General features: G+C 36.9%; 1 protein-coding gene across 2 annotated transcripts; it reads left to right on the forward strand.

Moving 5' to 3' along the window:
- The first annotated feature begins 113 nt into the window (after positions 1-113).
- LOC113666381 (lymphocyte-specific helicase) lies at positions 114-13,931 on the forward strand. 2 transcript variants are annotated; one of them, XM_089200059.1, is made up of 19 exons: positions 127-304; positions 1,095-1,130; positions 1,476-1,571; positions 2,074-2,205; positions 2,709-2,894; positions 3,702-3,869; positions 4,485-4,607; positions 5,054-5,164; positions 5,606-5,788; positions 6,153-6,376; positions 6,599-6,724; positions 7,028-7,130; positions 8,100-8,261; positions 8,924-9,060; positions 9,987-10,209; positions 11,061-11,180; positions 11,943-12,059; positions 12,499-12,658; positions 13,296-13,931. In XM_089200059.1, exons 3-19 carry the CDS (start codon positions 1,557-1,559, stop codon positions 13,550-13,552), a joined length of 2,547 nt encoding a protein of 848 aa, XP_089056185.1. In that variant the 5' UTR covers positions 127-304; positions 1,095-1,130; positions 1,476-1,556; the 3' UTR covers positions 13,553-13,931. The 2 variants fall into 2 exon arrangements, with proteins under 2 accessions (XP_027037959.2, XP_089056185.1); XM_027182158.2 differs by lacking the exon at positions 1,095-1,130 and having other exon boundaries at positions 114-304.
- Positions 13,932-15,769: the final 1,838 nt, after the last annotated feature.

Genomic DNA, 15,769 nt, shown 5'->3' on the forward strand with positions numbered 1-15,769 from the left:
ATACATATATATTACAAAAATTTTGGGGTCTTCTTGATAATAGGTCGTCTTTTTAAAGATAACCTAAGCCAATATAAGATCACTACCCCCCTCTGTATACCACGTGACAATTTTGGCGGGAATGTTGGTGCCGGTCGGTCAGGCCCTGCACTCGTGTACACATTTGTTCCCGCATCCTCGCTCGGTTGGCCTACTCGATTCGTTTGGCAATCTTAGTTCTGTTGCTAGCATCAAGACCACGTATTTATTGTTCGAATGCTGCCTTAAATCTAATCCAGGTGACATGTATCCTGCTTTATCAAAGGTAAGTAAGAGTTGTGCGTTACATAATACGTTGATTTGTACCGCATGCATCAGTTTATATGTACAGCCATTGAGTAGCCACTTGCCCTTTGTTTAAATACTTAATCCTTCACGAAGGAAGAACCATCGCTTACTGGAGGATGTTTGTATCCGTTGTCACATTTTATAGTAACTAAAAACGGTTTCAGTGCATATGAATACTCATTCTTTGATGGTACGATGGTTGTTGATAAATATTCATTGAAAGTGGATTCGAACAAAGACACGATTATTGTCAAGCTGTGCACATTCTTTCGACATTAGAGGTTTCCAAAGTCACACTACAACCATTTGAAAACACTCTGAAAAATATCTTTATATTGATGTAGCCAAGAACCATCATATCAAGATTTATCCCTCAGCATTGCAAAGTTTTATTGAAATCTATAGCATAGGATCAGAGCCACCTTAATTCCTTGATTGATTGACCCCAGATATCTCTTTGACTTAAAGTTCAAAGGGAAGAGATGGATTGGGATTTTTCAAGGAGTGTTGATAATGTAGGATGTACTAATAAGCTTTCAGGGAACGTTCTGGAAAATTCAGAGAGGTTATGTTACGGTTCATATTCTTGCTTTCTTCAACATAGTGCTTGTTTTAGAGCCGAAAATTACTCAATCCTTTTATAACACTTTGTGACATTAAGCTTTTGCTATTTCCTGATCAGCAAGTAGGCAGCATTAATTCAGTTTAGGAGGCTATTTAGTTGTAAATCTCAACTCGCTCAAGTTTTAATTGTGAATCTTCAACAGGAAGTTCAGGAAGCTAGTGATTTATGGAAATCTTAGGTATGTCTATTGATTAATTCAGTCAAAAGTTTCATTCAGTGGGGTTATACAGTGTTGTGCTGCATTAGGAACTTGCATCTGAATAGTGATTAGAGTTCGAACACTAATTGAGAATTTCTGCAAAATATCTTTAAAAACCCTACATGGAGGGGCAATCACTTTGTAATTGTGGGTGAGATGAGTGCAGATAATTTAAGACATTTTAAAGAGGAATGATGCTTCCAATTGTAAGTGTATACAGGCTTAGGAATTATTGATAGCTTTATAGTTTTAATTGCATGTAACATTTGGGAGAATGTTCAAGTCAGTTGTTTTAACAATGACTTTGATTGGTTAACATTGCAGTTTGTTAACTATTGGAAAGGGAATGGTATTGAAACCGTCTCCGGAGATATACAAGTTGAATGTAATGGACACGAGGAAACAATGACAAGTCAAGAGGTTAAGAGTATTACTTTTTATAGCCAGCTACATCTGTTGAATACACAACCTGTTGTTTTGAATTTTCTTTCCTGTACAATCCTTTTAATCTGTCAATTTCTATTCCTAAATGAAACTGTTACTATTGTGTTGTATTTCTAGGCAAGTGAGCATTTAAACAGTAATAAGAGGAAATTACCACATCAGTAAATTATAGGGTGATACAATAAGGTCACAGTTTCCAAGCTATTCTGTCTGAAAGTCTGAAATATGACAATAATGACATTAATCTAGAAAGCTTGCATTTACAGCTATACCATACCAAAATTGTTTAAATTTTACATTAATACATATGCTGAGTCCTTTCCTTTGCAAGCATATGTATATTTTTTCTTTCCCCTTTTTGTATTTGAGACTACTTACAAACTAGTTGAAATACAGCATAGGAACTAAAGAAAGTCTTACATGTAGCTCTTGTAAATATCAAATGTAATTTTCAAAAATTGTCTTATTTTGTTTACAGGAGAATAATAATGTTGGCTCGTTGTCACCACCAGAGGACTCAAATGTGGGTGAAGTTACTGCAGCCATGGAGGAAGAAGAGAAAGCTCTTCATGAGGTTTCTAGCAAAGAACAACAAGATTTGAGAGTTAAGGTAGTTTTGAAATTACATTTCATCAGTTTCCAAATCTATTGATTGATAATTTGTTGATTTATTTAGTAACAAATAAAGGCCATAATGAAGCAGCCCTGGATTTTATAATTATATTATCTGTTCAACAATCTACAGTACAATAATCTTCCAGAATTGCATACACCATCTTTTCTTTTAGTTAGTAAGTTTTGCATCTTTTATAATGCAAGTGGCAAGATAACTTTTTGGAAATTGAAAAGAAGATTCCTCTGGAATGAAACCTTATTTCCAACTTGCATGGAAGTTGATTTTCCAATGAAATATCTCTCTGAAAAAAGGCAGTAGTTTTTTATTGGTTATGGGAAAACCTACAATAAGTGGTTCTTGATATTCAGGGGGTTTTTTTAATGTTTGGCTTTATCTCAGAGGGAAACCAGCTTCCATTCCTATAACTGCAAAATACCTTATTGTGTAGGATAGAGGAAAAGTGATGTTACAAGGTTGTGGTTTTTATGTTTACCCAGGCTGAACAAGAATGGGAGAGTGTTGAAGACGAGAAAAGGACGCTTCGTCTAATGCTTTTGTTGGAAAAGTCACAAATTTATTGTGATTTTCTTCTGAAAAAAATGGAAAAGCAGAAAGTGGAAGCAGAGAAGAAGCAAGAAAAGCTAGAAAAGAAAAGAAACAAGGAGAAGGATGGCGTGCAAATGGTAGTGTTAAAAATAAATCTAAAGCACTTTTATTCTTCTATTTTTACATATTTCCTATTTCAATTAGTGTTTCCATAACTGTTTTAGGTATTTGTTCAAATTTCAAAGAGTGATCAGGGTTCTCTGTAAGTTGTGGAGTATTTGGCAAGGTACATGAAATAGATGGCTGGCGACATTAGAGCTTTTTGGGGGGGTCTCGGGGCATCTCCCCTATCAAAAAAAAATATGTGAAATGTATGGGCTCCTAAATGCTATTTCGTGCATTGCTTTCAACATGTAAAGTTTCTACTGAAATGGATGCTGTGAATTTGCTTGGCAATTGAATATCAATGCTTGTGTCAACCAACAATTCCATTTTTGTATCGTGTTCCAAATTATTAGACTTACCTTAATGACTCTATGTTTGATGGTTCTACATCCAACACGACCAGTGATTCTTCCATTATTTCCTCACTGTCCTCTTTTTTTTTTTTTTTTTCATTTTTTCATTTTTTTTATTTTCATAAAGCCCATCATCCTACATTTATATTTTGTTGCCCTCTAATTCATATTCACAAGTCTAAGTTTGAGTAACTTGGTCTGTACATAGTGACCAACCTCTTATGTGTTTGTAATTGCACACACATGCATAGAAAGCAGTATGGTTAGTTGACTGGGAAATATGTGTCAGTCAGTGATTGGAAGAGTGCTAAACCAGCAAGAAATTGAAAAAAAAGTTGTTTTTGAGGAACATGATAGGAAAATTACCTTTAAATACACAAATAAAAAGAAGTGTGATACTATGTTTATATGTACATATATGTATAGGTTTCCCACACCAAACGCAGGGTAAGTGCAAGAGGTCACAAGAAATTGAATGGCACTGTTGAAACTAGCCCTCAAAAGAAGAAAACAGTCTCCAACAGGAATGCTGGTAGAAAAAGAAAGGCAGAAGATTCCTCAAGCTACATGATATCCAATTATCTTGACAAGGAGGTAACAAACAGCTATAAAAAATGTAGACTCTGAGTATCATTGAATACTTTCATGTGGATAATTCTCTGGATAACTTCTGGACAGGGTGCTTGTTAAATTCAAAGTTGACAGTAAGGCTCAAATGTCAAATGTTTGGATCTGGTCTTAAGTTTTAAGTATAGTTTTAGAAGAAAAACTAACTAAAGGTGATACCCAGAGCTTTCATTCATCTGGCCCAGGTAACATTTTTCGTGCAGTCACTAAATACTTTGTGCATATTGTCAGATTAAAAAAGGTTAGGTCTTGTTGACAAAGGATGTTGCATACATGAATATTTAGATAAATCTTCAGCATTAAGCAGTCTAAGTCTAACACCATTGCTGTTATTGGTGTTGTACTGGTCAATAACTCACATTGTGAGAACAATGTGACTGTATATCCATGTCATTACGCAGTTTAAGGATCATTGCTTTTGGATTTCTGATCATGAGTCTTAAGATCAAATCAAAAATCTCTGGTGAGCAAAAAAAAAAAGATGATTCGTCATATTGTGATTTTGACAGTGTATCTGTGGTTTTTGTAGTGAGCTCTTGTGGTGCTCTGTAATGTCTCTAATTTTTTATTTTATTTTTGTAGTCACTGACCAAGAGGTGCAAAGTATCAGAAGACAGTGAGAATGTTGGCATGGAATCTTCATCTACTATACATGTATCCCAGTGTGTCTCGGAAATGAATGGAGACCATGGGGAGGAAAGCAAGGTAATCAGATTGAGGAATTCTAAACACAGCCAGTCACAGCTGTTATTCCTCTTGTAATCAATCTATTACAAGACTAAGCATGTCTCTAAATTTATATTCCCTTGACTTGAACAAATTTGATTTGTAAGTGGCACATTTCAACTTACTCTTTTTTGTATGCAAGATTCTATGTCGAGCTGTAGATGTGGTTGACTCTTGTGGGTATATTAAATTTCATGTTTATCAAAGCATGGCACAAAAACAACTTCAATCAAAATAGACCAATAAGAGCAGTAAGAATTTTTGTACACAAAGTGATGTGCAACCATTTGACCTCACCACTTAAGGAAGACAAGTATAGTTAGCTGAGGTGGCTGCATCATTAGACAAAAGGTAAGACTTAATCACTATACACAAGATATTGCTTTGGAAAGTGTGTTTGATTTGCCTAAAAATTTCTAACCCAGGAGCCTGGTTGCTCAAGCAGTAGTGATGAAGACAAATCAACAACTCAACCACGGTTTGTTACTGGAGGAGAGCTAAGGCCATATCAGCTTAAAGGTCTTGCTTGGCTTAAGGTAAAGTGATTACCTTGGTATTATTAGTGTATCAAGCAATCAGCACAGTATTTATATTTCAAAGTTGTCATCTATTCCTGTTTGAGTGGATTGAGAACCAGCTTTTTAACCTCAATGTTGTAAGATTTTTCTTCATGAGTTTGATAAGTTTTATGAGGCATCTTAAACTTTTCATTTGTTGACATAGCATACTTGGACAGTTTCACATACAAACTTGTCCTCCTTGTGGTCAGATTTTATTGGTTTTAAGTTTGATTAAAGCAGACTTTACTAAATGTTTTGTTATCTTTGTGGTTAGTCAAAGATGAGAAGGTTTCTGTGCAGTCCATGTAAATTTTACAAGAACTGTGTCAGGAATACTGTTTCTGATTAGTGTGGTAAAGTTGGCTAACTTCAGGGTACATTCATTGATTGTGTACTGGCAATAACCTTGATCAACAGGTCCTTTATGAAAATGGTATGAATGGCATCTTAGCTGATGAGATGGGTCTTGGTAAAACACTGCAATGCATCTCACTATTGGCACACTTTATTGAAATGGGAGTCAGAGGACCTTTTCTTGTAGCTGCTCCTCTGTCTACACTGAATAACTGGGTTAAAGAATTCCAGAAATTTGCCCCAAAGGTACAGCAATACAAATGAATGGTACAACTAATATTTAACTCATCTAGTAAAAGGTTTTTATACTGTTGTTTCAGGTGGTATACCATTGTCATAGAATATGAAAAATGTGTTTCTTCTCCAGTTATTTTCAAGAAGTGCTCTGTGGGAACCCAAAGCCTATTTTCTAATATTAACTTTATAAAGTCTGTGGCTAGGTTGCTTTATGAGTTCAGATGTTTAGTACGTGTACTTTTTGGTTGATAGCTAGGAACCCTTGTTTATTCAAAATAAATTAATCTGTTTGCAATTTAACTGCTAAAAATATTAATTATATTTACTATCTAGGTGGTTGATGACTAAATTACAATTTGTTCTCTCTCTTTAGATTCCTGTGATGTTTTATCATGGCACACAACTGGAACGTCTGCGTCTGAGGGGCCAACTGCAAAAGCTGGTGCATGTGGAAGGCGAAATTTATACTCTGCCTGTGGTAGTCACTTCCTATGAGATTTGTATGAATGATCAGAAAACTATGCATGATTTGAACTGGAAGTACCTCATTGTTGATGAAGGGCATCGCATCAAAAACCTTAATTGTAAGCTTATCAGGTGAGAGTAAAGTGTGGACTGGTAGTTGGCATATGTAATGTTGAAATAATTGGATGTCTTTCACCTGTCCATCAAAGCATCTAGTGATTGAGGAGTCTTTTATCAAAAATCACTTTTGTTCTTATTTAGTTGGTTAAAAGTGAACATTAAAAGTGACTCTATTGAGAAGACGGAATATGTTAGATATAAATAAAACAGTGATCATGTATTTACATTCATCAGGGAGTTGAAGACATACAAGACAGCAAATCGTTTGCTACTTACAGGCACCCCATTGCAGAACAATTTGTCAGAGCTTTGGTCTTTGTTAAATTTCCTTTTACCAGACATATTTGATGACCTAGATAGGTGAGTTTTATTCCATGTCAGCCATAGAAAAAATAGTGAAGTAACCCATGAAGACAATGTCATCTTATCCACCTTATTATGCATGTTTTGTTACTTCTCTTTTTTTTCAATTTGGTGGCTCTGGCTGATAAAAATATAATGTTGAAGTATGTAGATAAATTTAATTATTTCAATTTTATTACAGTTCTCTGTGGGAAAAAACTACAAACCACAAATGAACAACAGCACAGGTGTGCATTAAGTACACATAATCCCAATTGTTGATATAACTGACAAGTGATCTGATAGGTGAATTGTGTTTAGTTTTCAGAGATGGTTTGATTTTAGTGCTCTTAGTGAAGATGGTGGAAATGAGAAGATTATTCAACAAGAGAGGGAGCATCAAGTCCTACAAAGACTTCATGCTGTATGTGACATGTGGTTTTACAACCTAAAGATTTTTTTTCTAAGTCACCAGTATCACCTATATTCATCACACTAGTGGGGACATAAAGTCATCAAGGTTTTCAACCAGCACTCTTTATTCTGTACAATTACTTTGGCTTGGCCCCAGCTTTTCTGCCCCATCTTATTTCAGTCTTCCTTTCTGCCTATTTTCTTTCAGTTTTCTGTTGCCTTCCCCTTGCAAATTGTCCACCCTAATGCTCTGAGGCAGTTGTTAACACCCTCTCTCTTAAGCCCGTGCCTTGACTAGTTCCATTGTGATCGCTGCAACTGGTAGCCTGGGTCATTCATCTCTGCTGTTGTAACCACTCTCTTTTTTTCTACCCATTGCTATATTTAATCCTTGATATTTGTCTCAGATATTGGCTAACATAGCATGACTTGCACAATGCTTACTATAGCTGTTTTCACAGCCAAGTTAAAACCAGTTGTTTGCCAATTGTAACTATCATTAACTGTGTTGAGGCTTTCATAGAGGGTAGCTGTGTAGTCATGTCTGTGGTTTCTCTCCCTGAACCTGTGTCACCATCATTAATTTTAGAAGTGTCTTAAATTACCTCTGAGAGGAGACATTTCTTCAGTCCATGTTAAATCCTTTACACCCTAACACTGTTATGCATATTCTCCATACTGTTCTCTATAAACTTCCTGGGATGCTGTTGAGGAGAATTTGTTTGACAATTAAAAACTTTTCTATTTGATGATTATTTATTTTCTTCTTAGGGGTGATATTGTGAGGAAAAATTAGAAGCTGGTCACTCTTAGGGGTCAAAGGGTTTAAACATTGCTTTGGATTCTACTGTGCATAATGTTTCAGCTGGTTATTTTCTGAATCTTTTATAAACTCAGAATTTTTGCTGCGTTTTTTTATTTTTATCCTGATGATAGTTTCCAGTGTTCAAACTGAATTCATTATTTGATCATGTTTTAGATACTTACACCTTTCCTCTTGAGACGCCTGAAAACTGATGTTGAATTATCCTTGCCACCTAAGAAAGAGGTTTTGGTTTATGCACCATTGACAGAGAAGCAGCAGACATTGTACAAAGCATGTTTGGACAAGACACTCCCTGACATTCTTGGCCAGAAGAAGGTAATCCACTTGGGACTGCTATTATAACTATTGTTTCACTTTAGTGCTTTTAATTTAAGAATATCCCTCTATTGATGAACTATTTTGAAATGTGACTTGTGGAACACTTTCCCAAGGACTAATTACTGTTTACAAAACAGGCTTTTTGGTCTTGCAATTCAGTGGAATATTTGCCTTGCTTCCCTAGGTCTTTGTTAGACATCAGAAACAGGTGCATCATCCAGCTACAAGCTACACAGACCTAAGCTTTTTTTAACATACTGCTGTTACAGTTCTTAAAGAAAACCTCTGTACTTTGGCCTTAAAGCATAGATTTGCTTGTTAGCAACTCAAACAGTGATAATGTTTGACAGCAGCTTATGGATATCAAACTGTCTTTACTCAGTGGTGCTTTAGTGCTCTGCTGTACGTTGAATCCAACATGCAATTCAAGTGCATCAGATGTGATCTATTCTTATCTTATATCGTGTGGTATACTGCTGTTAAGACTTCTAGAAGTCTTTCCAAGTGGAATTTGTCTCCTTTTCCATCACATTTTGAGCCTCCTAAAAATTTTGTAAGCCTGAGATGTTTTTAAGGTTTGGCTAACAGTATTATTATTTTATTTTCAGTGTCTAAAGCAATAAAAAAGTTATGCTTTTTTGATGCTTTTCTCATTCTAGAAAAGTGATGATCCTGTAGAGTGTAGTAGTACTGGTAGAAGAAAGAGAAAGAGTAGGCAAGATCTCAGTTACAGTGTGTTTTTTAATGATGATGAGGTTGAGATGCAGAACTATTTGAAAAAGCAAGATACTAACAGGTTTGTTACTTCTGTCATTTGGTATGATGTCTCATTGAAGTTCCAATAGGAATTTACATGTTACACCATAACACTGCTTACATGTTTCAAACTGTTATTTCTGTAAGTCCCACAAATAAATATATGTAATAAAATTTTGGCCAAGGGTCAGTGAAGGTCAACCTGTTGTAAAGCTAGGGCTGATCTTTTGGCTTATCTGACTACTCTTGCTAAGTGAGCCACTCTTAACTGAATTGTACTGAACTCGTTTATTGCTTGAATTAACGTACTTGTGTACATAAAGGTAACTATAACTAATATGTGATGGAGAATACAGAAGATAGCAGGAATTTCCGATGAAATAAACAACTTAATCACAACACAAACACAACAAGTAGGAAACCTACTATCTATTACAGTTATAGTTAATAATAGTTGTGATTTTAATTAAATAGCTGAGGCAATAGAAAATGAATGTATAGGTACATTACATTGGCCTGCAAATGAGTAAATCATGGAAGAATTTGAACTACAACGTGTATAGAGAAGCATTTACGTGGAATAACTTTGCAAGTGATATTTGGGGCATAAAATCATTTCATTTGTTTAAGAAGTTGCTAAAATTATATATTGAAACCTTCCAAGTAATGTACACAAGGATATTTATAATAGCTATTATTGTAGTTAGAACTTTGAATATCTATTTAGTTTACCAGTCCCTGTTACTATTGACGTGGAACTAGGTTGCCTTCTGTATTAATTCAATTGAAAAACTATTATGGGGGCATCTTTTTAAAACCTCAGTAGAGCTTGCTAGATCTCCTACCTTATCCAGTACTTTCTAGCTAAATCTAATATTGCATGTAATTTGTTACAAAACTTTAAAGGTGAAATAAATCAGTACCGAATCATGAACCGCTAGTTTGAACACTGGTATTTTATGACAGGAAAGCTGTGGCTAGCACCGGCTCACCAAGTACGGTTGTGTCAGTCAGTATGAACAGCATCCTAACTCTACTACGGAAATGCTGTAACCATCCATACCTGATAGAGTGTCCTCTGGAGGAGGGAACATTACTACGCAAAGTTGACGAGGAGTTGGTTACAAGCTCAGGCAAGATGATGCTTCTTGATCAAATGCTACCAAAACTGATTCAAAGAGAACACAAGGTATCAGCTAATGATTATCTTTGATAGACAGTGGTACAGTCCAGATGTGCTGACATTAGTTGCATTCATGAAATGATAATCAGTAAACTGCTTCTAGGCTATGAAATGCTTTACCCATAGACATTATACGAAGTCTGTCAGCACCGTTTTAAACAGAATATTTAAGATTCGTATATAAGGAGCTACAAACATTCAATTTATTTTCAAGTATTTTTAGTTAAGTGAACTGGTCCAGGGAAACCTGGTTCTCGGAAGTAAAGACTGGACATGAAATCGTATTATCTTTAATTTATTCGATCTATGAGAAATAATACATGATTCATTAGATTCTAATAGCGAGCGATTCTTGAAATTGCTTGCGGGAAAAATGAAATCACAATTCTTAAAATTCAACTTGTTACGAAACAAATTACTTACTTCTGTAGTGATATCTAATAAAAAATTATTCCAGTATAGGTAACAAGTCAGCAGATCGAGCAGAAAAACACTAGTTTCGAACACTTTTAATAAGAACGTATCATTCCTTTTAAATAGAGATCAACTTACTCAGCGATTACGCCATCGATATGTCAAGTACGCGAATAGTTACAAAATCAAATGTTGATCAATAATTTAAATATCAATCAACGAAACATGTGCATGCCGCAAGGAGTGCAATTATAGTTGCTGATGCTCTTTCTTATATGAAACTTATTTAGGCTTTCTGGAAACACTTTCCATGGTCCAGTTACCAAAGTTATTCTTCATTATTTTGTGAATAATCACGAGATTAAGTCGTACAGTACTTGTTTTTATTTTTTGTTGAATCGAACAAATTTGCTCAGTCGATTTGACTTCATATATTATGTTAGGTGTTGATTTTCTCTCAATGGACCAGTGTGATGGATATTTTGGAGGACTACTGCATTATGCGGAACTATGGTTACTCCAGGTTAGATGGGCAAATGAATATAGCGGATAGGCAGGAGGAGGTAAGTACAGAACCATATAACACAGTTTACAGGCTAAATAACCAGTTGCTGTTTGGAGAAACGAGTTTATACTTGTCAAGACGATTGTACACTAGATCTACAACAATTTTTACAAAGTGAACAATATCTTTTCGGTCATCAGTTTGTCAATCCTTATTAACATTTAGCCTAATACCCCGTTCACACCTAGGCTAAAACACGTCTAAACACCACAACAGATAGTGGCCTGTTTTGGGACCAGACAGTTTATTAAATGTATATATCCTACGTAAATAACACACTAGACTATTACATAACAAAGATATTGTACGAATACACTAAACCAACGGTCCAGTAATCCAGAATAAATTACAAACACGAATGAGTTGAAGGTAAAATCAAAACTGTCGATGGTGTGGGTGGGAGGGAAACTGAAACTTTCTTAATGCTAGAAATAAACTTTTTTCTTACTTGCTTGCAAGATTATTAATAACATGTGCACATATCTCAGCTAAATTTAGCACAATTACTTTAAAAGGTAGTGATTACTCGAACCGTATGTAAAATTTGGTCTTTCAGTTTTCTTTGACTTATTTTTATTCAGTTAGAACTGGTCAACTAAACATGTTTTGTTGGTATGATTGGGGCATAAGTTTCCTTTGGGTTCATCTCTCCCTGAAATTACCACACACAGAAAACATTTTGTATCTACTACAAGCAAGAAGGGCGAGGCGTATCTTTCAGTAACTAACTATCCTTTATGATTCCATATTCTTTACTTAGATAGCGAAGTTTGAATCTAATCCATCAGTGTGTGTGTTTCTCTTGAGTACAAGAGCTGGCGGCCTTGGTCTGAACTTGTCTGTAGCAGACACAGTAATAATTTATGACAGTGATTGGGTGAGTTGATTTTAATAACAATTGTCAGCTGGGTAAGGTCAAAGTATCGTCAGCGGTGAATAAAACATTTAATTATTGATATGATATCTGAGGATGCGGAGTACTACCGATCGAACGATCCTGGGTCGAGCCTTGGCTGGTTGCTTTGTCTGGTGTTCTTGGGCGAGGCACATAACTTTTACAGCCACGAGAACATACCACAGGTACCAATAAACAATCAAAGAAACCTAAGGAAATATTAGGAGGTACAGCCGTAGGCTAAAAAATAGTTAGAATGTGTCTCGTACGTACGTACAACAGGAATCGCAACACTCACTATTAGTTCATGCCTCAAAAACCACGAGGGTCTTTTCCCGCTATGTGAGCCAAGACTTCACTTTATAATTTATATACGAAGTTTAACTCTTTAGATTAAAGCTGTTTGTTTTCGATTCTTCAGAATCCACAGATGGATTTACAGGCCCAAGATCGTTGTCATCGGATTGGTCAAACCAAACCAGTTGTTGTGTATCGTTATGTTACAGCAAATACTGTTGATCAGAAGATTGTCGAGAGAGCAGGAAGCAAGAGAAAACTTGAAAAGATGATCATCCATAAAGGTTACTATGGGTGGTGGTTACTTTCATCATTGCTTGCTTCGTTGTAATTACTTTGTATTTCTCGTACTGTCTGGCAAGTTGAGCAGCGGTGACAGAATCTAAGACGCTTTTTGATTGGTTTCTTGGAGCAACAACTTAATTTATCTCAATGGATAGTTTTCTGGACCACATGTAAAAGATCAAACTGAAGCGAAAATTTGTTACGGGGCTGTTAGATTTTTCAATCATCGTGTTGTTGGGGCGTAGGCAAACCCCATGTTTACACGGGTCATAGGGAACCAAAGACGCAAAAGTGAGATGTAAGATATGTAGAGATATCAAATCGCTTATCATGTTCGCTGAAATTGTCGACCTTGTATCTAAAACCAGCGAAAGGGATACTTTAGAAACCACAACAGAACAAGAAATAATGACTTTGGGTTCAAGTATACTGTTTACCTTACGGTTGGAATAATCATATATGAATTCTGTTTTATTTTGTGTATTTGTGAATTTAGTTTTGGATAATTACGGTAAATTTGTTCTGGTTAATTACTGTTCACACGCTGGTTCTGTCAATGAATGTTCATTCAATAATTCCCGCCCTGTTATGGATTAGAGCGTTTCACTCAGGAGAGCGGTCTGTGTTCATTTGCAGGAAAATTCAAGGGTAACCGAGATACAGGGGTATTGGAAACAAAGGATCTTCGCGAACTGTTGGAGATGAGCGATCATCACAAAGTAGTGTCCAGCGAAGGTTTACTGATAAAAGATCAAGATCTAATGGCTTTGCTCGACAGAAGTGATCTTGTCTCCAACGCTGCTCTACAACGAAAATCTGGAAGACCCAAAAAAGGTCAAGAACACAATGGATTATTCCGTGTGTTGGCTACAGATATCCCTGCTTCCCAATGAGCAGAAGATCTATCAAGAGAGGAAATACTTTTTCTTTTTCATCCTCATTGAAAAAGTTCCTTCTATCGAGTTTTTAGTGTCGAAGAAACCCTCATATTTTGACTATTTTTATGAGTTTACTTATTTCGTTACTTTTCAAAACATTTACTTCGTTACTTAATTTTTGTTCCATGAGATATTGACTCCAAAGGAACTTATACAGGGATGAGATTCAATGAGCGAAACTTGCTGATTTTCACGTTTCTCATTGTACTCGAGTTCTCCCAATAATTTCAGCTAAATGTTCTGAGACGTTGTGTTCATAGATTGTATTTATGGGACTATATTATGGGAGAGTTGATATTGAATTAATAAAGTTACTCGTTATGCATTAACGTGAGGTTTTGCAGTCATCGTTCTTCAGTTCGACGTTAACTGAATGTGCAACCGCTCATCCTCTACCAAATCTACCAGTCTTTTCGCTTCTCTGCCTTTCAGGGATTTTCTTTTTAAGTTTAGAATTAATGTGACGACCAATTCGTTTAGAGCGTACACTCGGCGACATGGAGGCAAAGCCACATTGACAAAAAGAAACGTCTTTTCGTTGCTCGAGTAGCAGTAGAGCATTAGACTCGTTGGGGTCAAGTTAGTATCTCTATATCATGACACGCGTTTCGCTGTTAATTTTTTAGAGAACTTTGTTTCTAGAACAAAGATAGATAATAGAAGAGAAGAAGTATGGTAGTTTAATGGTCAGGGCAAAAGGTAACGCGGGGACGAACTTCTTACATGTTTTAACACCTGTTTGGCTCCGTTCACGCGATCCTATAGAAAACTGTAGTGAAAGCTACATGAGTAGAGCGATAGCACCAAACTAAACTGAGTAGTTATCTTGTAAAATCACAACGACTCTCATCTCAGCCGTGAGTCAAAATAGAGAGAAATTTTCGTCGTAGTTATTCCTTACTATTAACCGCTTCAGCCACTCCGTACTCGTCAACAGGCTTCCTCATTCAGACGTCGGGAGAAAAGACCAGGGCCCAGTTGTATAAAGAGCGGATAATGCTATCCAGTGGGTAAATCGTTATCCGGCGGATAGGTGATGGCGAAACGTAGAGCTTTATCCACCGGATGGAGATTTATTATGTGGATCGCTATGCATGCAAGAGTTATTTTTTGGGGGTGGGTGGATTACTTGAAACATTGTAAGTGATGTCTAAATTTTTACAAAAGGAAAGAAGAGTATTAAGGCGGAGAAGAACGAAGAAGTCGAATTAACTCACACAGAGGTATTTTGTGGTAGATTAAGATTGTGAGTGTTGTGCGAATAATGCGGGTATCAGCGGCCATTCCGAGGGGTCGACCCCCGGGCAACCCAAGGGCAACCCGCGGGCTTAGCAGGGGATTTGTAGCAAAGGCATGCCCCGCACGCGGGGCATTAGAGCGCTTTTGCGTTTTTGGCAAAATACCCCGGGGCCATACCCACGGGATTTGCACGTAATCTGCTGTCTCAACGTTCAGCGGTTTTCGCCACAGGACAAGCAAGCTCGCTCGCTCGATGTTCTTCTAGCCCTCGAGGTATAAATAAAAACAAACACTGCAAGGAAAGCTGTGTGCGTTTGACAAATCGGGAAATCTTGGCGTCTTTTATTTGTCCTTTGCAGTTTATTGTCCTGTGTACCATGGTCAAGTATTGTGCTGTTGCTCTGTGCCGTAATGGGAGTGAGAAACGACCTCATCTCAGTTATTTTTGCTTTCCTACAAGGCCCAATGAGCGTAAGAAGTGGGGAGGTTTTCTGTAAGCGAGCGGATAAAAAATTCAAGACACTCGGCGATCCAAGAATCTGTTCATTGCATTTTAAGGAAAGCGACATCGAGATTTCAATTTCATACGGTTTGTTCGCATTCGAAGCGTCTTGCCGATAGGAAGAGACAGTGTGATGAACAACCGCAAGCCAAGAAAGTTTGCCCCAGAAAGCTCGAATTTGAGGACTCCATAGAGACTTGTGTGGATTTTAGTGCTGATGTGGCTTCAGTAAACCATGATCACTCGTACTTTTGCATCGAGGAACAGGCAACACCGACTATATGTTGCCCAGGTTGCTCCAGGGGTGGGGGTATTTGTCCCAATTTTTTGCCCTACCCGAGGGGCTTTAGCATTTATTTGTCACGGCAGCTCTGACAAATGCCCCTGGGTGCCCGGGGGTCGACCCCTCGGGATGGCCGCTGATACCCGCA

This window comes from Pocillopora damicornis, chromosome 3, assembly GCF_964200805.1.
Source record: "Pocillopora damicornis chromosome 3, jaPocDami1.2, whole genome shotgun sequence".
Lineage (NCBI taxonomy): Eukaryota > Metazoa > Cnidaria > Anthozoa > Scleractinia > Pocilloporidae > Pocillopora > Pocillopora damicornis.

What these genes read in the sequence shown, in the direction of transcription:
- LOC113666381 (XM_027182158.2), top strand. Translation starts at nt 122, where the DNA reads ATGTTGGTGCCGGTCGGTCAGGCCCTGCACTCGTGTACACATTTGTTC. An exon ending in AAACAATGACAAGTCAAGAG is followed by an intron (nt 1,572 to 2,073) that starts GTTAAGAGTATT and finishes TTTTGTTTACAG; the next exon opens with GAGAATAATAATGTTGGCTC. An exon ending in TCCAGAAATTTGCCCCAAAG is followed by an intron (nt 5,789 to 6,152) that starts GTACAGCAATAC and finishes CTCTCTCTTTAG; the next exon opens with ATTCCTGTGATGTTTTATCA.